The 18,830-nt window shown below is 42.2% G+C and overlaps 1 protein-coding gene across 4 annotated transcripts in view; it reads left to right on the top strand.

Moving 5' to 3' along the window:
- Positions 1–10,976, top strand: part of pdzd2 (PDZ domain containing 2) — a 51,154-nt gene extending 40,178 nt beyond the window's left edge. For 3 of the 4 annotated variants that reach the window (XM_030357700.1, XM_030357702.1, XM_030357703.1), the window contains 12 exons: positions 371–503; positions 814–901; positions 1,131–1,234; positions 1,446–1,596; positions 1,959–2,914; positions 3,850–3,994; positions 4,789–7,549; positions 7,724–7,841; positions 7,975–8,076; positions 8,337–8,610; positions 8,967–9,101; positions 9,724–10,976. In XM_030357700.1, the coding sequence (XP_030213560.1) occupies positions 371–503; positions 814–901; positions 1,131–1,234; positions 1,446–1,596; positions 1,959–2,914; positions 3,850–3,994; positions 4,789–7,549; positions 7,724–7,841; positions 7,975–8,076; positions 8,337–8,610; positions 8,967–9,101; positions 9,724–9,890 (5,134 nt within the window). In that variant the 3' untranslated portion in view covers positions 9,891–10,976. The remainder of the gene's footprint in view (positions 1–370; positions 504–813; positions 902–1,130; positions 1,235–1,445; positions 1,597–1,958; positions 2,915–3,849; positions 3,995–4,788; positions 7,550–7,723; positions 7,842–7,974; positions 8,077–8,336; positions 8,611–8,966; positions 9,102–9,723) is intronic. The other variant, XM_030357701.1, reaches the window with a different exon arrangement.
- Positions 10,977–18,830: the final 7,854 nt, after the last annotated feature.

Below are 18,830 nucleotides of genomic sequence, written 5' to 3'. Positions count from 1 at the left end.
AGCAAACACTGTAATGTACTGCATGAAAACATAGCTTGGCTATCGCAGGTACAGGTCACAAAGGGTATTAGTGAGTAGAGCTATCCACTGCTAGCGTGTGAGACCAAAACAATAGAAACGTAAAATTAAACATAAAATTCTGTAAGCAATGCAGGATTATCAGAGATACATTCAAGAGCATTGTGAATCTGGCACTGTGTCTGTGCAGAAGAATGGGCTTGACAAAATAATTGCTTCCTGACCGGTAGATAGCAGTGCGCAACAAGTACCAATACAAATTAATTACGTATAACGGTTTAACTTTCAATTATTATTTTCCCATTTTAATATATGCAACTGATACATATTTGTATTACTGACTTCCCTTTAGTCGTGGCGACCAGATACTGGAGGTGGATTCCGTGAGCCTACGGCATGTAGCTCTGAGCGAGGCCTATGCCATCCTCAGTGAGTGTGGCCCTGGGCCTGTCAGCCTCATTATAGGCAGACACCCCAACCCAAAGGTAAGAGCCACAGCTTCTCCCATTTGCTGTTACTGATTCTCCAATCGGGCACTGATGAAAACCATTTACGTTAGAAATCCAGATTAATATAGTTGTCTACATAGTTGGATCAATCTGCAGTGAATCTACCTGATCTAGACTAGTGGTCTAGTGGTCGAAACAACGTAAATGTATTTGTCACTGCTAATTGCATCACTTCCAGGACCTTAATGCATCATAAAAGTTGTCAAGAGAACTCATAACCCAACACAGCAAAGCTCTCTCGTTATTTAAACCCATTTCAAATGATTGCTTGTCCTTTTTGGGGTAGGTATCAGAGCAGGAGATGGACAATATTATCGCTCGTTCCACCCATCGGGACAGCACAAGCAAGGATGGCCACTTTTGTCACACCTTAGGTCTGTGTTTTGCCTCTATTTCTTGCTGTTTTAAAAACTGATAGTATGTTAGTACCGGCTACAGTTTCCACTGTTCCCCAGGGAACTCCTTGAACACCCTTTAGGCACTGTTCATATTCTGGGCAACCTTCTTCCCACGATGAGCATGCAAATGCTTTGCATGCTGAAACGAGGAGTAGGTCGGGTTAGATATACAGCTGTTGTTCTGATCTGTATTTTAAATGTGCAGGTCTGCCCTCCAAGAGTCCCTCCCCAACGGTCAAGGCCAAGCAGGGAGAAGGTTCTCCAAGTCTCAGCTGGACCATGAAGAGGTTTCTGGAACCGGCCAGCAGGGTAAGGATTTCAGAAAGATCTTGAGTCCCACAGTGTTGATCTCCTGAAAATATATATCATCATAGTTGGTTACCAGCAGTTTTTGGTGAAATTAGATAAAGAAGGTTTTCAGTGAGATTAGAAACCTAATATGTTGAAAATCATTTGTTTGAAGACAAGAAAGTAACTAGAAATAACTAACTAAAATACACTATACATTTTCTATTCACAGCAGGGGTCCCTGAGCTCTGAGGCTGAGCTTTCCCAGTATTTCTCCCAGGAAGTGACCAGCCCTTCAACCCTATCTGCGTCCACTACACTGGGTTCTTCTGACTATGATGCACCTCATCACACCCAAGCAGATCACCCCATCGCTCAGAGTGGTAATGTTCTGGTCCAAACCATCCAACAATCTAAGGAAATGAAACTCATGACCATATTGCATAATATCGTATAGGTTGGCATACAAACGGAAAAATTGTGATCCATTAGAAAAGTTACTATACAAATTATATGATATATAAATATATATGTAAGCATTATAAAGGTTAATAAACAGATCAGTGATCCATGGTTATTAAATTCCATTGGTTCAAATACATATATAGTAAATATATTCATTTGAAAGCTCATTCATTTGAAAGCTTGATTTGATGATGGATGTTCAAATTTCTTGGTTCATTATAGTTACTTGGATTACTACTAAAAAGTGATTCTTCCTCGTCCCCATGGCCTCTTTCTACAGAAGCAGAAAGTGGTCGCATGTACCAAGCATCAGACCTAAAGAACAGCAGCAGCCCCGCGGTCACTAACCACCACGTGGACCTAAAGCATCAGCAGAGTCTCACCGGCAGCCCTTCCTCGGTGCGGAGCCCTCTCCTACGCCAGCGCCGCGTAATCTGCTACGAGGAGGACCACAGCGATGACGACAACAACCACAATAAGCACCCCCGAGATGCTGAAGGCTTGCTGCCGTCGCGCAGGACAGCCAACATCCGGACTGCTGACCCTAGCATTTCACATGTTGCCCATGCACCCGAGAAGCACTCTGAGATGGTTATCACAGCATCGTCTGTAGAGGTGGACGAGGAAAGTCATGACGGGGGAGATCTGCGACAGCTTTGGAGGAGTGAGGCAACCACACCGTTCTACAGCAGCTCCCTGGAGTCTGAGGAAAGCGTGGCCGTGACCTCTGGTTCAGAGTCCCCCTTCGCACCCATACGCAGTCCCTTTGACCTCGAAGCATGCAAAGCGGCTGATGTTGGCTTTGTGTCCGGTAAGTTGGATGTAAAGAAAGACCCTCAGATCAGCCGCGACGGTGGACAGCTGGAGTCAAAGCGCTCCCCGAAGCTGGAGCACAAAGCGGTGATGCGTGTCAAGAGCATGATGAGCATTGAGGTGCCCAAAAACGGCCAGCCACCAAAGCTCAAAGGAGGTGTGGATCTTACTCTGACTTCAACGTCTTCCCAATCCCAATCCCAAGACACACCCTCAGGTGGAGCCCTGGCCAGGACCCCAGCATTGCCTTTGCTTCAATATGGCAGGCAAGCAGAGGGCAGCGAACTAGCTGGTGTGTGCACCATTGACAAGGTAGTCTTGAGGAAGAGCAAGGAAGAAACCTTTGGCCTAGATCTGGAGATAAAGTCATCCCCTCTGAAAGTGGTCATCACTGCGTTAAGACCAGGAGGGGCTGCTGAAAGGGTATGTGTTTACTTTTGACAATTTTAATCCTTCAAGTGGTCCAACGCCTTTTGTATCATATAGATCACGGTACCATGCGCTCTGTTTACAGTGGATGTATCGCAATGGCGAGGTGCAGACAGCCTTTGGCCATGTTCTGTAAATATTCGAAAACCCTCTGGGTGCTCCGGCAGGAGTCCTGGAGCTCTAGATCTAAATAATATCATATTATGCATAGATCATATAATATATATTATCACGGCCAAAAGCTGTGTGCACCTCCAGACGATATTATCAATCTCAAACGACTGCGTCGGGTTCTCCGACGTCTCTGGTTCTTCCACGTCCACATCAATTTGAAGTAGACTGAACCACGACATGGAGGAGAAAGGGATTGTTGCCCGCGATTGTTGACCACAATTGTCTCCCGCCGGAGCCAACAGCAGAACGGATATCCAAATATCAAAGACACCTGCACTTTGCGTTACAGTGTGTGTAATCACACACACACACACACACACACGTGACGCTCGCACGGTCGTAGCTCATTGTCTCATTGGCTGGCCAAATTCTCTAGGCAGCCAATGCAGAGAAAGGGGAGGAGCTTGGCCCCTTATGATGACATATGGGGCCACATTCCAAATCAGCGCGCCTGAGCTTCCATTTATTCAAAGGCGAGCAGGATACGTAGTGCTCGTTTTACACCAAACACAAGTTTAAGCCACTGGGGGACGATAGGCAGGCTAGGGGAACTCATATTAATGTTAGAAAACCTCATAAAGTGAGGCGAAAAATTTTTCATGCCATGGGACCTTTAAAAGGGTTCATATTCCTGACGGGATCATCACGCCATTTCATTATTTCAGGATACTTCATGATTAGTTCATTCCTTGTGTTGGTGGATAAGGGTTTTATGATGAATGCCGTTAATCTGGGCAATTCTGTTATTTTTCCAGGAATCCAATGGCAAAATGAGCGTTGGAGATGAAATAGTGGTGATTGGGGACTTGCAGGTCTGCGGATCAAACTATCAAGATATATGTGATCTCATGCGAAACCTTCCTGAAACACTCTCCTTGGAAATCAAGAGACCTGTATCAGGTATGAATCTAGAAAATCTTCTCGACCGTAGGATGTAAGGACTGGTGACTTTAGGTCTGCTGTTTCACATTTACATGTAGCCCCAGTGTCATAGAAATATGTCTTTAAGAAATCTGGCTTATGTAGCTCTCAGATATAATATATCTTGTCTCAAATAGGATTCATGAGTAATGTTGAAAATTGAAAGGTTTCTCTAATTGAATAGTCATATACTGAATAATAAATAATTGAGGAAAATATTAGCATCAACGGAAAATGTCTTTCGACGTAAGAAATAACTATTTGGAGACAATAGAGCAGTTTGTCTTACTAACAAGTAGGATCACACTTCCCTTGCTGCCAGTACCCTTCGCTCCCCAATAGGGAACTGCGAGCAGCTGCCCTTATATCTATGGTGACTATCTACCTCATTTTGCCCTTAGTAGTCAATGGTAGATTACCTAGTTGTTTTTACATGCTGTATGCCTGGTATAATATTAGGAACCTTTAAAAGTAGTAGCAAAATGTAGTACCCCTTTTGACCATTTAGACATTATCCTTATTACCTCTTAATATGCATTCCTGCTTAAAATGTTTAAAGTTTCTATTGGTGATAGACAATCCATTCCAGTTCATATATAACCGTGTTCTTTTTGTATTTTCTATTGCTGTGGCTAAATTGTTGTGGCTAAAGCTTTGAGTCTAATTGAAATGATCAACGTCTTAAAATTGCATTCCAAATAAGTATCTGATATTTTTTGCTCTTAACTAACAACTCCTAAATAATGATTTCCATCAATCATCTTTCCACACAGCTGTAAACCGACTTTCAAGTTTGATGTCATCAGGAAGTTTTGATGGAGCCAATAAAGACAATGTACCCAGACTCCACCAGAAAGAAAACGATGGCCCAATCGCCACGAAAAATCCAGGAAATTCCCTACAAGGAACGAATCCCAGCCCCATAATTCAACCAAACGAAGATTCTCAAATACCAGTCACAAGTATAGCCATTCTTAAAGGTAACTTGGGTACCTCTGATGTGACAAGTGGCTCCCCTGCTGAACCATCAGGCAATGAACCTGTTCCCTGTGGACCCGACCCACCTTGGAGTGTTGGTGTTCCTGCACCAACACAGCCCAGTGTGCACCTTTCAAACCTTGACACAGGAAGTAATAAGGGTTGCCTACAGATTGTGGGGACAAGATTTTTAAACAGTTACTCCAGAAATGTTGGCAAGTTCAAAGAGAACAATTTACTTTTAAATCCTACAAATGGACAGGGATCAGATGATGGCTCTAAACACATGTACAATATTGGGATGGATAGCGATTCGGAAAGTGACTCCATCACTGACGGTCATTCTACGGATATAACTGCCAACCTTGAAGGATCCCAAGAACTGGACTCCGATTTGGAGGAAGTTGAACTTTGTTTTCGTAAAACAGATCAGATGGAAAAGTTAATAAAAGGGACTTTGTCTCCTCAGAATACTGGCCAAAATGTAGAGCAAAACATTGCTCAGACCTCTCGTTTACTGGAGGACCCTGAATTAATTTCTCTAACAAGCAAAGATGTTCCTTCAGTTGCGACTGATCATCTAAAAATTTCCCATGCTTCAGGGGTCACTTTGTCTGGGGAATCTACTCTTTCCTTTGGTCATGATTCATGCAAGTTTTCCACAGATTCAATTCCAGTGCCCTTGGAGTCTTCAGTGGGCCACAGCAATATCTCCTCATGTTCTAAAGTTGAGACTTCAAGTGCTGTGTGTTTAAGCATGTATTGCACTGAGGCCCCTACATTGAATATCAAGCAATTCCCAGTATCAAATCCCAAAGAGATGGAGAAGTCTCCATCAAATACTGCAATTTCATTGAGACATGTTGAAGAGAGTGTGAACAATTTGGCATCACCAGATTCTGCAAAGTCCACCGTCTCAGACAACAGCAGCTCACAAACAACACTGTCGAGTTCTCAGTCAATAGGAGACAATGAAAGGGAAGAGGTTCTTCCCACCTGCAGGACTATATCAAATACTACCACTCCTATTCCATTGCAAAGGGCAACAGAATCAAATTGTGTCAACATTTCAGGCAAAACTAATCCCCAGGAGAAATCTCAAAATAGACCCAAAACCATGGCTCCAAGATTAAAAGGCCTGACAATTAAGAATAGAAACAAGCACCAGGAGCCACTTGTACTATTACCCACCAGAGCACAAAGCCCTGTCACTAAAGGTGCTAACTGCTCACCTCGTCAGTTACCCAAACTACAACCCAAGAAAATTGATGTTTCCAGTAGGTTAAGAGTAGCTAAACAGTCGGAGATAACATGTCCTGCGTCTCCCAAATTAAATAAAGGCCAAGATAAAGGCAATTCAAGTCATCCTGGTAGAACATTAGAGGTAGCAACATTGGACAATAAGGCAAAAGAGTGTGAACCACAGCAAGGATATCGAGTCTCTGCCAAAACATGTGGTAAACATGAAACATCTGCAACACAGAGGACATTTATAGAGGTCAGATTGTCTTCCACCTCATCTCCCACACCGGGTCAGACACATAACCAACATATGACTATAAAGCAAAGTAACACAACTGAAAACACAGTTTTGCAAGACAAAAATATTGGAAGCCCAAATGATAGTGTATCTCCAATGGTTATATTGCCATGCCCCATCCTAAGTGTGGCCAAATCAAATGGCATCGTTAGTAAGGCAGCAGTCAAATCATCAGAGTCTATAAATGAGATGCATGCAAGTGATAGTAGTATTAAACCTTTCAAAACACCAGAGACAGATGAAAGCCTTAAGTCCAGTCGGTCAAGACTGTATTTAAAAGCAATGGAAAGACGAAGTTTTTCTACAGATGGTGCATTTTCTGTTGACCTTAATCCCTTCTCAGTCCAACAAAAGATCAAGTCTTTTGAAAATTTAGCAAGTTTTGAAAAGCCAGTAGTTAAAGGCATTGACATTCCTTCAGCTTACGCTTTAAGTTGCAGACCTTCACTTAACCAGAGGTTGTCTGGTTATATGGGTTTAGTCAGTGCTATCGACGGTCGCGCACTGAAGAGGAGTTTGAGTTCTGGTGTGGAGAACTTCAACCTTTCCTCGCCTTCCTCTCTATGTCTCACCAAATCTCCTTCAAGCTTTACTTTGACTTGCTTTGATCATGCTGTCGACGACAACACAGCCACCCAGGACAAAATTATGGATGTAGCTCTGAAACCTACTGATGGCCTCAGCCCAACAACGCCACCTGTCTTTAGACAGAAGCAAGCAAGGGGGCATGCCAACCTATCCCGCATCAAAATGCGGGAGCTCAGGGCGCTCAGCATGCCTGAATTAGACAAGCTATGCACAGAGGACTTCAGAAGCAATCCAAGTGCAGTGTATTTTAAAACTGACCCAGGGACACAGCCTACTGATTTGATAGAATCCAACATGGACAACTGCTCTGACCAAACGGAACCAGGGGTGATTCTTATAGAAGGCAATCCAAGGGCCGTGAAAGAATCAATTCAGGAAGATGCCAGAACAGATGGCCACCACCCAGATCTCAGCGGCTGGTCAATTAGGTAAGATGAATAGGATGTTTCACGTACTGATTAAAAAAATTATGAGAATCGTTGGATAAACAAAGTCCTGCCACCAAGTTGGAAGGGCAATTAATATTTGTATTTATGAATCGAAGTACAGAAAATGTTTGTGTTTTTCCTGAAGTGTTGTGTGGTATTTTTTAACTCCTGCAGTCTAAAGGAGTTGGCAAATTCCCCTCTGGACCAGAGCAGGCTTCAGGCAGTGCTGTCCTTGTTGAAGAGTAAATTTGATGTGCTGTCCCTTCTCCAAGAAACTAAGGCTCTATCTGAGGTAACTATCTCAATCACAGAGTAGTATCTACAATTATTTAAGCCATTCATGTCTACCATTATTTTCTAAGTATGATTCGTTAATGACCATAGCAGAGTAATTGGACTTGACCTGGATTTTCCACTTTCTACAGGTTAAAGTTGATACTTTCTTTGTTGTCCTCGTCAAAGAAGAGGGCTCAGGGCTGGGTTTTAGTATTGCTGGTGGAGTGGACCATGAGCAGAAATATATAACCGTAAGGACAAATATTACAAACAAAAGATGTACTATTTAGTAATTTAGCAAATGCTGTTATCCAAAGGGCCATACAGGGTAATCAGCTATATGTTATTAAGGACCAAGTTTGAGTTGAATATCTTGCTCAAACCTAATCCAATCTCACTCTACACAAAAGTCAACAAAGTCAATGATGTGTAAATGATTAATTAAAAAATGTACAGGGATAATCTACATATTAATTATTTCTACTGACCCTTACATGTTATTTTTGCCAAGGTTCACCGGGTGTTCACCAAAGGGACTGCTTGTCTTGAGGGTACCATTCACAGGGGGGACAGTATCCTCTCCATAAATGGCATAAGCCTTGAAGGCACCACCCACGGAGAAGCATTGTTCCATCTCCATCAAACCCGGATGTTCTCCCCGACCATAGTTGTCATTTGCAGAGGCAAAAAAAGTGAACACAGTGGCTCTCCATGCCTTGACATATTACATCAGCCAAGGCAGCCCTCTCTGTGTACCAAGAAGAGGTCAATGGAGGCTGGAGCAGGTCAGAATAACATGAGATGTGGCCAATGTGTGCAAATACAAACACCTGATTTATTTTAAGAAATAGAACTTACTATAATATACAGATTTAAAGTGTCTGATGTTCATCATTCAATCGAAACATTGGATTATGTGTTGGATTATGATTATATTATGTATATTATATTATGTATAATACAGTAATGCAGGGGGGCACATGCATCAATTTAATTTACAAAGCCAAACACTAGGCCCCAGTGACTCCACCCATAATTGATCACTTAAATGTGTTTGGTAGTTGTTCAAATTATTATCTAACAGCATGTTTGAATCCATGTGTCCTGTTCTTACACTGCATACCTTTCATTATTTTGTCAGTAGTTGAAGTAGGTCCTGATGGGTCTCTGAAGGTAGAACTTCACAAGACTTCTGCTGGGCTGGGCTTCAGTCTGGAGGGGGGAAGAGCCTCGGCTCAGGGAGACAGACCACTGCATGTCAAACGTATTTTTAAAGGTAAAAACCTTATCCATGAATATTCTACAGATGTATTGCTTTCATTTGTTTGAAAATCTGACACCAAAATGTCGTAATTAGGACATGCAGAGAAATACCTTCTAATTATGAGGTTAATTATTTTCTTTAATTACAAGAAAATGTCTCTGAATTATGAGATATGATTCATATTAAACTAAATAATGTATGTTATATGTGTAATATATATATGTATACATTTTTACTAAATCGATGGGTGACTGTTGTGTTGTCCTCCATTTATAGCTCTTATTTCAAAGGAGGCTATATTTGATAGTCATAATAATACTAAGGAGTCAAATTAAAGAGGATTCTTATGCTGGGCTATTTTTGAGTACTGCTTCATATGTGCTTTGAGAAAAATTGCAGCCTGCAACATCAACTCTCTTTTTTTTCTCGCAGGAAGTGGGTTTGTTGCCATTTATTTTGCAAAAAGTTGATGAAGCAGTACTTTCTTATAATAGAAAATATGACCCTTTAGACTGAAACGGCTGGAATACTATCATAGGTAGTGCGTTGGAAAACCACCCATGCATCGGTCAAGGGGTGTAGACTTTAGTTTACTGCAAATGCATCGAAACCTAGAGTACTTTGTCCACAACAGGGGGTGCTGCAGAGCTGTCCCGGGCCATTGATGTAGGAGACGAGGTCCTTGCCATCAACAGCCACCCCCTTGTGGGCCTCATGCACTACGATGCCTGGAACCTCATTAAGGCTGCCGGTGATGGTCCTGTGCAGCTTGTCATACGCAAGCCAAGGACATCCGTCTGACTTTTCTACAAAGGGGGAACATCACGACCAGGATTTAGGGATGGTTACTTGCTGAAAATGGATCAAAGAAGGTCACCCAATTGTCAACTTTAATTTTCTTTCATTCCACCTATAATGAGTATGTACTTTGTACAACACGTCAGCGATGTCCTACATAACACTTTGTGCCAGTACGTGTTACAATTAAATTAATATATTAATTTGATTAATTTGACCAAATAAAATACAATTTACAAAAGGGATATTCATGATGAATTTATAATTAAAGTGTTTGACACACAATACCATATTATACTGTCTGCAGTTTATTCTTAAGTTATTTAAGGGGTCAGTTTAGCTCAGGAGGTAAAATGAGCTCGCTGTCGACTTGCATGGTTGACTCTGCCGTCTGGGTTTGAATGTGTGCATTAACCTTGTAAGTCGCTTGGTATAAAAGCGTCTGCTAAATGCCCTAAATCTAAATGTTTTATTTTCCCTTAACAGCTTCAGAGCTCTAATGAATATGCAGATCCAGTTGTCACCTTAATGTACCCTTGTCGCTTCTTCTCTGTTTTGATCCTTTTTTGTTATGAGTAACAGTGTAAGAGATGGAATTGGCCTGGCCATCTAAAGAACAAACTTAACATGAGCCGCGCTTGGCCAAAGAGATCATAATGACAAAATGTACTGACAAAAAAATTATCTCGGGATAGGACTTATTGCCATCAAACGTTATATACTCATTAATTATTTGTAAATAATATCTTGTAATTATTTGTCGGCTTCATTGTAAGTTGCTTTTTTGTAAAAGGTGTGTATTTAAAACGAAGTGACGGAATGTATTATTTTTTATCTAACTTGCTCAGTGTACATTTAAATAAAAATGAAAATAACCTTGAACATTTCGTAATACAGCGAGGTTAAGCTTCGTACATCATTATTATATTCTATCTGATTTTCCATATGACTGACACAACATGACTAATTTAAAGATTTTTTGTAAATCATTGGAATATATCTGTATAAAATAAATGTATATATATTTTTTACTGAATTGAATTCTCACTACGTATTCCTTGGAAATAAAGCAGATAATCCCTCTCTTTATTTTGGTTTTTCACTGTGTACCTCACCCTTTTCAAATGAGATGACAGGTGCTGCAGGTATTGGAACAGAAGGGTGTCACGAAGATAAGTTCAGTAGTTTAGATCCAAACCTTTAACTCTTCCCCTCTAGGGCCGCTGTTCCCCATACGCAGAGAGTACGCAGAACGCCAAGTACCTGGCGGGGGCCCCCAAAATTAAAGTTGCTAAAAAAATGTCATGATAATTATTACATTATGACATTATAAAAAATATATTATTTAGTTATGAACGGGCCCACCGTTGTTTTTTCTTAATTGTGTACCCTATCACTCAATTCGGTTTAGGGTTAACCAGCCCCCTTCCGCTTCCCTGAAATGATACAGCCTTCAAAGCTCTCGTCACCCTGAATATTTCTGTTAAGACGTGTTGAATAAAAAAATTATAAAAATGATACATACCGTACGCACGCACACGCACGCCCACGCACGCACATAAGTCTTCAGACATCTGTATGCTAGCAAGGTAGCCATGATTCCGACTTTATTTGCAATAAACTTCGAGCACTGAAACATCATACTGCTAGCAAAGGATGGTTTTGATCCATCAACCTCTGGGTTATGGCCCCAGCAGACTTCAGCTGCGCTACTCTACGTTGCAGTGTAAATTGATGGAGTCAACCTTTAAACTCTGGCTCAATCCACATTGTGCTTGTTAAAAACGTGATGTGGGCCCAATGTCTTCAGATTTCCATATGTTAGCAAGGTAGCCATAACTTGGATTTTATGTGCACAAATTGTTGAGGCCTGAAACATTTTACTAATAGCAGAGGATGGATTCGATCCATTCATCTCTGGGATATGGGCCTGCCACACTTCCGCTGCGCCACTCTGCTATACAGCAAGACTTTATGGAGTCAACCTGTTAACCCTGGCTCAATCCACATTGTAATTGTACAAAAAAGTTATAATTCTATCTTGACTTGTGATGTGGGCACAATGGCCCTATTCAGAAAGTCAAATCTCCTAATCTTTATGCCTCCTTTCCTTAACCTTTGTGGAAAACCTCATCGGGTCAAGGAAAGAAGAAAGGGTGCTTCCTTGCAAACATAGGAAAAGTCAGCACTGTTTAAAATGAATTCGACCCCACTTTTCCTAACACGCGTCATTGCATGACGGCGAGTATTGCTGACCGCTAGCGTCTCTAGCATGAAACCAACATTTTCAAAGATGGACTACAACAATTGCTCTTTTCGATCCATGCATTATTCTCGTATTGATTTGAATCAGGTAGTTGCCAACAGTGAGAATAACTTAGTTTGGACTTGGCCAACGGGAATATTTTAGCCCACTTGAATCCCAATTCACATGTGGGTTAAAGGTTGCATGTGGTGGGTTAAAGGTTGCATCAAGGAACCTTTCCTAAGTATTTTTAGAATTATAACATCCTTTCCTCCAAGTTTTTCCAAGTTTTTCATCTCGTTAGGAAAGGAAATTTCATAGGCAAAAAACACAGAATCCGTAGAGGCCCAATGTGTGGTGAAATCCCAATACCTGCACGAGAATCTGGACTTCGATGTCAACACAGCTTATGTAGTGGAAGCATACCAGTTAAATATTTTGGGCCTAAACCATGAGTGATTTATAGGTTAGCGACATGATTTTAACATAAATTCCTTGACCTACAGGAAGCCAATGAAACGATTTAAGAATTGGTGTGATATGTTTGGTTTTGGTTATTTTTTGGTCTTTGTTAGAACTCCAGCAGCAGCATTCTGAACAAGCTGAAGCTTCCTTAGAGTTTGTTTTAGGAGACCTTTAAGGTATAATATGCAGATTTTGTAACTGATTTGATGTGACTGTTGTAAATCTGAATCTATGATAACCCCTAGATTTCTGGCTTTGATTGAGGTTTTCAGGGACAGAGAGTGAAGGTGTTGGGTTACTTTAAGCCTTTCCGTTTTAGCACCAAATACAATTATCTCTGTTTTGTCCTCATTTAGTTGAAGGAAATTTCATCCAGTCTTTCACTTGCTCAATGCACTGGCACAGCAGATCTATGGGCCGATAGTCATTTGGTGATAGCGATACATAGATTTGCGTGTCATCAGCATAGCAACGATGGTCAATATTGTTATTTTTGCATGATTTTCCCTAGTGGGAGCATGTAGATGTTGAATAAAGAGGGTACTAAGATTGAACCTTGTGGGACTCCACATGTCAAGTTGGTTGATTCTGATACAAAGACGCCAATGGAAACAAAGTAGTTCCTATTTTGTAGGTAGGACCTGAAGCAATTTAAGACTGTGCCTGAAAGCCCCACCCAGTTTTCTAACCTGTCCAAAAGTATTGTATGGTCTACAGTGTCGAATGCAGCACTGAGGTCTAGTAAAATTAGTATTGAGGTTTTGCCAGTCTGTGTTTAGACGGATGTCGTTTACAACTTTAATAAGGGCGGTCTCAGTGCTGTGCGGGGGTTGAAATCCTGATTGGAAGGTTTCATAGCAACCAGTTGATGCCAGGAAGTGATTTAGTTGCTGGAGGAGAACTTTCTCAATGATTTTACTAATGAAGGGTAGATTTGATATTGGTCTGTAGTTGTTAATAATAGAGGCATCTAGGCTCCGCTTTTTTAAAAGGGGTTTAATAACTGCAGTTTTCAAGGCTTTTGGGAAATAGTTTAGTTGTGTCACAGTTTCCACAAGAGTTTCAGAGTCTATAACATTAAAGCATGCCATCCTTGCCACGTTACTTTTGCCTGAACAGGGTGGTAGTCCAACATTTTTGTTTGAAGTGGAGATATTGATGGCACGTCTGATGCCTTCAATTTTATCAGTATAAAAAGCTGCAAAATCATTGCATTTCTGTGTGGAATGGAGATCAGGTGGAATTTCTGTTAGGGGGTTGGTCAGTCGGTCAACAGTTGCAAATAGGGTTTTTGCATTATTAGTATTGGTTTTAATGATATTGGAGAGAAATGTTTCTCTAGCACTTTTTAAGCCTAAATTGTAGGCATGGAGGCTCTCTTTATCGATATCATGGTGAATATGAAGTTTTGTTTTTTCACCAGATGCATTCAACCTTCCTGCATTCTTTTTTCTGTGCTGTTACAGAAGCAGCTTTTCTCCAGGTTGCCTTTTGCTTTCCAGAAATCGTTTTAACCTTATAAGGTGCAATGACATCTATGAATTTCAAAATTTTCAAATTAAAGTTTTCTACAAGATCATCAGCAGAACATGGGTTGAGAGGTGGTAGCAAGGAGATGGCCTTTTTAAAAAGTACATTAGAATCTTCATTGATATACCGTTTTTGACAGTATTTGATTTTGTCTGTATGTCGGGAATAAAAGATATGTTAAAGAAAATACAAAAGTGGTCAGACAAGGAAGGATCAGTCACAGAGAGATTAGAAACATTGAGGCCCTTTGTGATAACCAGGTCTAGAGTATGCCCCTTACAACGAGTAGCCTCTTTCACATGTTGAGACAGTTCAAATGTGTCCAAAATGGTAAAAAGTTTTTTTGCACACTTGTCATTCAAATCATCAGTATGAAAATTGAAGTCACCCGTTATAACTAGACAGTCAAAGTCTGTGGAGATGCTAGAAAATAATTCTGTGAAGTCATCGAAAAAATTTGTATGTGGGTGGCAGGTAAATAATTAATAGGAGAACTCTGGGGGAGCATTTCAATGCAGCACATAGGTATTCGAATGATGGAAAATCACCAAATAACATCTGTTTCCCCTGAAATACACTTTTAAATATAGAAGCAACCAGTGGCGTAACAAGGCAACGACGGGCCCGTATGCAGGATGTTCAAGGCGCCCCCCCCCGGGGGGCTTCGTTACGATTGTTGACGGGGGGGGGGGGGGGTATTTTTTTTTTTTTTTTGGGGGCCCTGATTGGCCCGGGCCCGTACGCGCCCGCATACCCTGCTTACCGATAGTTACGCCACTTGAAGCAACCCCTCCACCTCTTTTTCCAGATCTACATGCATCAAAAAAGTTATAGTTGGGAGGAGCTGTCTCTATCACAACGGTTGCACTGTTATTTTGTTCCAGCCATGTTTCAGTTAAAAACATAAAATCCAGTTTATTAGTGGTAATAAAATCATTAACTAAAAAAGATTTGTTATTAAGAGACCTAACATTAAGTAGACCCATCCTGATGGTGTTGTTGATAGGCTTTAGGATTGTTTTTGGTTTGGATGCAATAGGTATGCGATTTGTGAGGTTATCAGTGTGTCTAATGGCGCGTTTCCACTGCTTGGTGCGGTACGGTTCGGTTCGCAAAGATGCGTTACGGATTGCGTTTCCACCGCCAAAAGTGGGCGTGACCCAGACTGAGCCGTACTCGATATGTCCTCGCCTTCAGTACTCCTCCGTTGGGGTACTGAGACGCCTGAAAGGGTGCCGGAAAATTCGAGCTACACACCCCCTCCGTTGATTGGTCGACAGAATCGTTTCCGGGCGACGTGGGGATAAAAACAAACAGTAGCCTCAAGGTATTATTCTTTACAATGAACATGTCGCGTAAAACGCTTGCTTGGGCGAACAAGGAGGTGGAGACGTTCCTCTGCCTTCTTGGTGAGGAAGACGTTGTTTACGATGTTTACGTAGCTGCCGCGGCGATCGACATCCGGCCTTCCATAAAGGGTACTGTCGGCGGTGGAAACGCGACCTCGGAACTGAGCTGGGCTATACCGCCCCCTCCCTACCGGACTGAGGCGAACCGAACCGTACCGCACCCTGCAGTGGAAACGCGGCATTATTTTCCCTTTGTTTACTCTCTTAGTGGTTACAGCAGGAATGCAAAAGTTGCCATGTTTTGACGTAGGCAACCTTGGCTTCAGCAGATTATGCAAAACTTACTTTATACTGTGTACGGCTGAACACTTTTTTGTCTCAATACTACTCAGGACTACTATCAGTACAGGGGGGGTGCTGGGGCTCCCTCCGCTTGGGTGTTATCAGCCTGTGGCCATGACGTGGCGATGCTATCAATTACACAGATGCATGTTTGATGCCAAAATATTCCAGTTTCTTAAAGGCCCACTATGCAACTTCGGGCATTTCTTGGCTGTTTTCTTGATTTTGTCACGCACATTTCTCTACACAGCGCCCCCTACAGCTTCGTAGTAGATATTTCACAACACTGTCGTAACAACTCGTTGACGACCCTTCCCCATGCACTTCTACGCGAGCCATGTGCATTTGTTTTCAAAGAAGCCGGCGAATGCGTGGAGCCATGTCCGAAGTAGATGTTCATAAAGTGTAGGCAAGGTTATACATTTTTAAAATGGTGTATTTGTATTGCAATAAACATAAATCCATCCTTTTTTATAGTTGACGGGGAGAATTTATATCCTAGATTATAATTGTTATAGCTTAGGTTGAACAGAACAATCAGTGTAAGAGGTTTGGCCAACATAATAATCTAAATAAACAAGAACCTGGATTCGGGGATTCAGTCTGTATCTGGGGGACGAGACGGACGAACAGCAAAACACCCATGGAAACAAAGGTGTTTATATGGTTGCAACCAAGCAAGCTAGAAACATACAGGGCTCACAACAAAACGGTCGAGAAAACAATTTTTACAGGGCTCACAACAAAATGGTTGAGCAAACACATTTGTACAGAGACTATCAACATCAAGAATACCACGAAGACAAAGTTCACCCAAGGGTACTTTCAATTTCAAAAGCAACACGGCCGAGTCGGCGTCTGATTTGTCTTCTTTTTCTTTCAGTTCACGCTATTCCTGAAAAGCTTGCCCAAAGTTTACTCGTGTCTGGCCTCTCTGTCGGTCAGTCTCCCTTTTCTCTTCTTCTGTTCCTCCGACATTGGGTTTCTCTGTCTCTTTTTAGTCGGCTGATCTATGATGAATATAACAATCCCTTAGTTGTTTGTGTTTATATCGAGCCGGTTCCGTGTTTCGGGGTCTGTGCCGTAAAGCACCAACGCCCGGAGTTCAGAACTTTCAACGCGTGACGCTTAGCGACGATAGCCAATCAGCGTGGAGCTTGACCCGACGTCACTGACAGAGAGTAGTGACCCTTGCACAGAAGGATACGGCCGACATCTTTCTTTATTCTGGGTGGAAATAGTAACATAGTTACGCCATTAAATGCGTTTATGGAAACATTTTTAGCGAGAAATGTGCATTTTACTTTCATAATGTTCGTTCGGTAAATGTGAAGGATGTTTGGTTTGATAGTTATGACGAAGAGTGAACGCTCCGTTCACTTGCATGGACAGAGTCTCTGGTTGCTAAGCAACCTCAACGTCTTGGCGGACTATTTCTCTGCTGATCAACACTACGAATGCTGGAAACACACCAGACACACCATGTGAAGTTATTTAACCCGATTATCGTTATTTATTAGGTGGAGACCTCGGGGAAGACCCTGGACTAGGTGGATAGATTATATCTCAACACTGGCCTAGGAATGCCTCGGGATCCCCCCGTCAGAGCTGGTCAATGTGGCCCGGGAAAGGGAAGTCTGGAGCCCCCGGCTTGAGCTGCTCCCCCCGCGACCCGACCCCGGATAAACAGATGACGATGAGATGAGATCGTTATTTATATCCGGGATTATTTAATCTAACCCGATCTAAACTCTATCATGCACCCAAACACGTTGGCGTTTGGGTTTCCTACCTCGGACTCTAGCGCAGCCACATGCGCGTTGGGCGCGTTGAACCATTTTTGTGACACACAATGATCAAGCGTCAGGTTAGGCGCGTTAGCGTTATCCAACGCGAGTAACGCGGTTGGTGTGGCCGTACCATTAGTCGATTGATCCATGATGAATGCAACAATTGCCTCGCAACTGGCTGTTTATATCTAGCCGGTGCCATGTTTGGGTGTGTGTCTGTGCCGTAAAGCATTTTCGAAACTACAATCTGACTACATTTTCGAGGATACTTCCGTTGCGTCACATCCGGATTGTGTCGGTCCGAACAGAGCAAGTTGCATATGCGCTTTTTCACTGGAGAGGCGACATGGGTAAATGACACACCCACCAATCGACCAAGAAATGGATGCAGTACCATCAGCATAACTCTCAACCTGCATACTTAATGTAATTTTGGCTAAAAAAGTTGCATAGTGGGCCTTTAAATTCAGCTGGAAAATCGCAAAGGGAGGAGACAGTGGAGCTGGAGTTGTTGTTGTGGCTATGGGAGAGATGAGGCTGGAGGTCAACGTTGATGGGGGAGTGCAGAGGAGGGAGGTGGCCGTTCCTCACCAAGCCAGCATCAGCAATGGGGGAAGGCACGGTGTGAATGGCGTCGGGCAGGCTGCTGTTTCTCTTCAAGGTCTGTGGTCTGTCTACTATCTGTGTGTCAGATAGTGGCAGAGTAGATGTGTGGGGGAGGCTGTAGTCTCGCTTCTTCTCAACCTGTGCTCTGACTGTGGCCCTGTGCGTCAGGCCATGGCAGTGTAGATTTGTGGGAGAGCGAGAAGAGAAGATTGTCCCTTAACAGTTTTGAGCCTAACCTGTTTGGGTGTAGGCCATCTGCTCTGAAAATGTATTTGCGCCCCCTTCCTCTTTCATTGCAGACTATGGAAAGCCATGTATTCAGTGCAAGTAGATGACTGAATCTCTTTATTCCCCTGTCAACTGCTGGTATGGGTCCACTGATGAATGACTTAATGTGTATTTTGTCTAGTGTATTCAATAGATCAGTGTAATCCCTCTTCAGAAGTTCTGATTGTTCTCTTCTTTATCATGCAAAAAAATGCATGCATTTTAGGGTTTTCCAATATGATTGTGGCTAGTTTCTGGTTGATATCACTAACCATCACTTCTGGGAAGTAGCATGTTTTGATCTTATAATCAGAGTGTCTGGTTCATCTGCTTTCTGTGAGATTGGCCC

Source organism: Gadus morhua, chromosome 6 (assembly GCF_902167405.1).
Source record: "Gadus morhua chromosome 6, gadMor3.0, whole genome shotgun sequence".
NCBI lineage: Eukaryota > Metazoa > Chordata > Actinopteri > Gadiformes > Gadidae > Gadus > Gadus morhua.
Note: the sequence above shows the minus strand (reverse complement) of the source record. Positions and strands in the feature narration are given on the sequence as shown.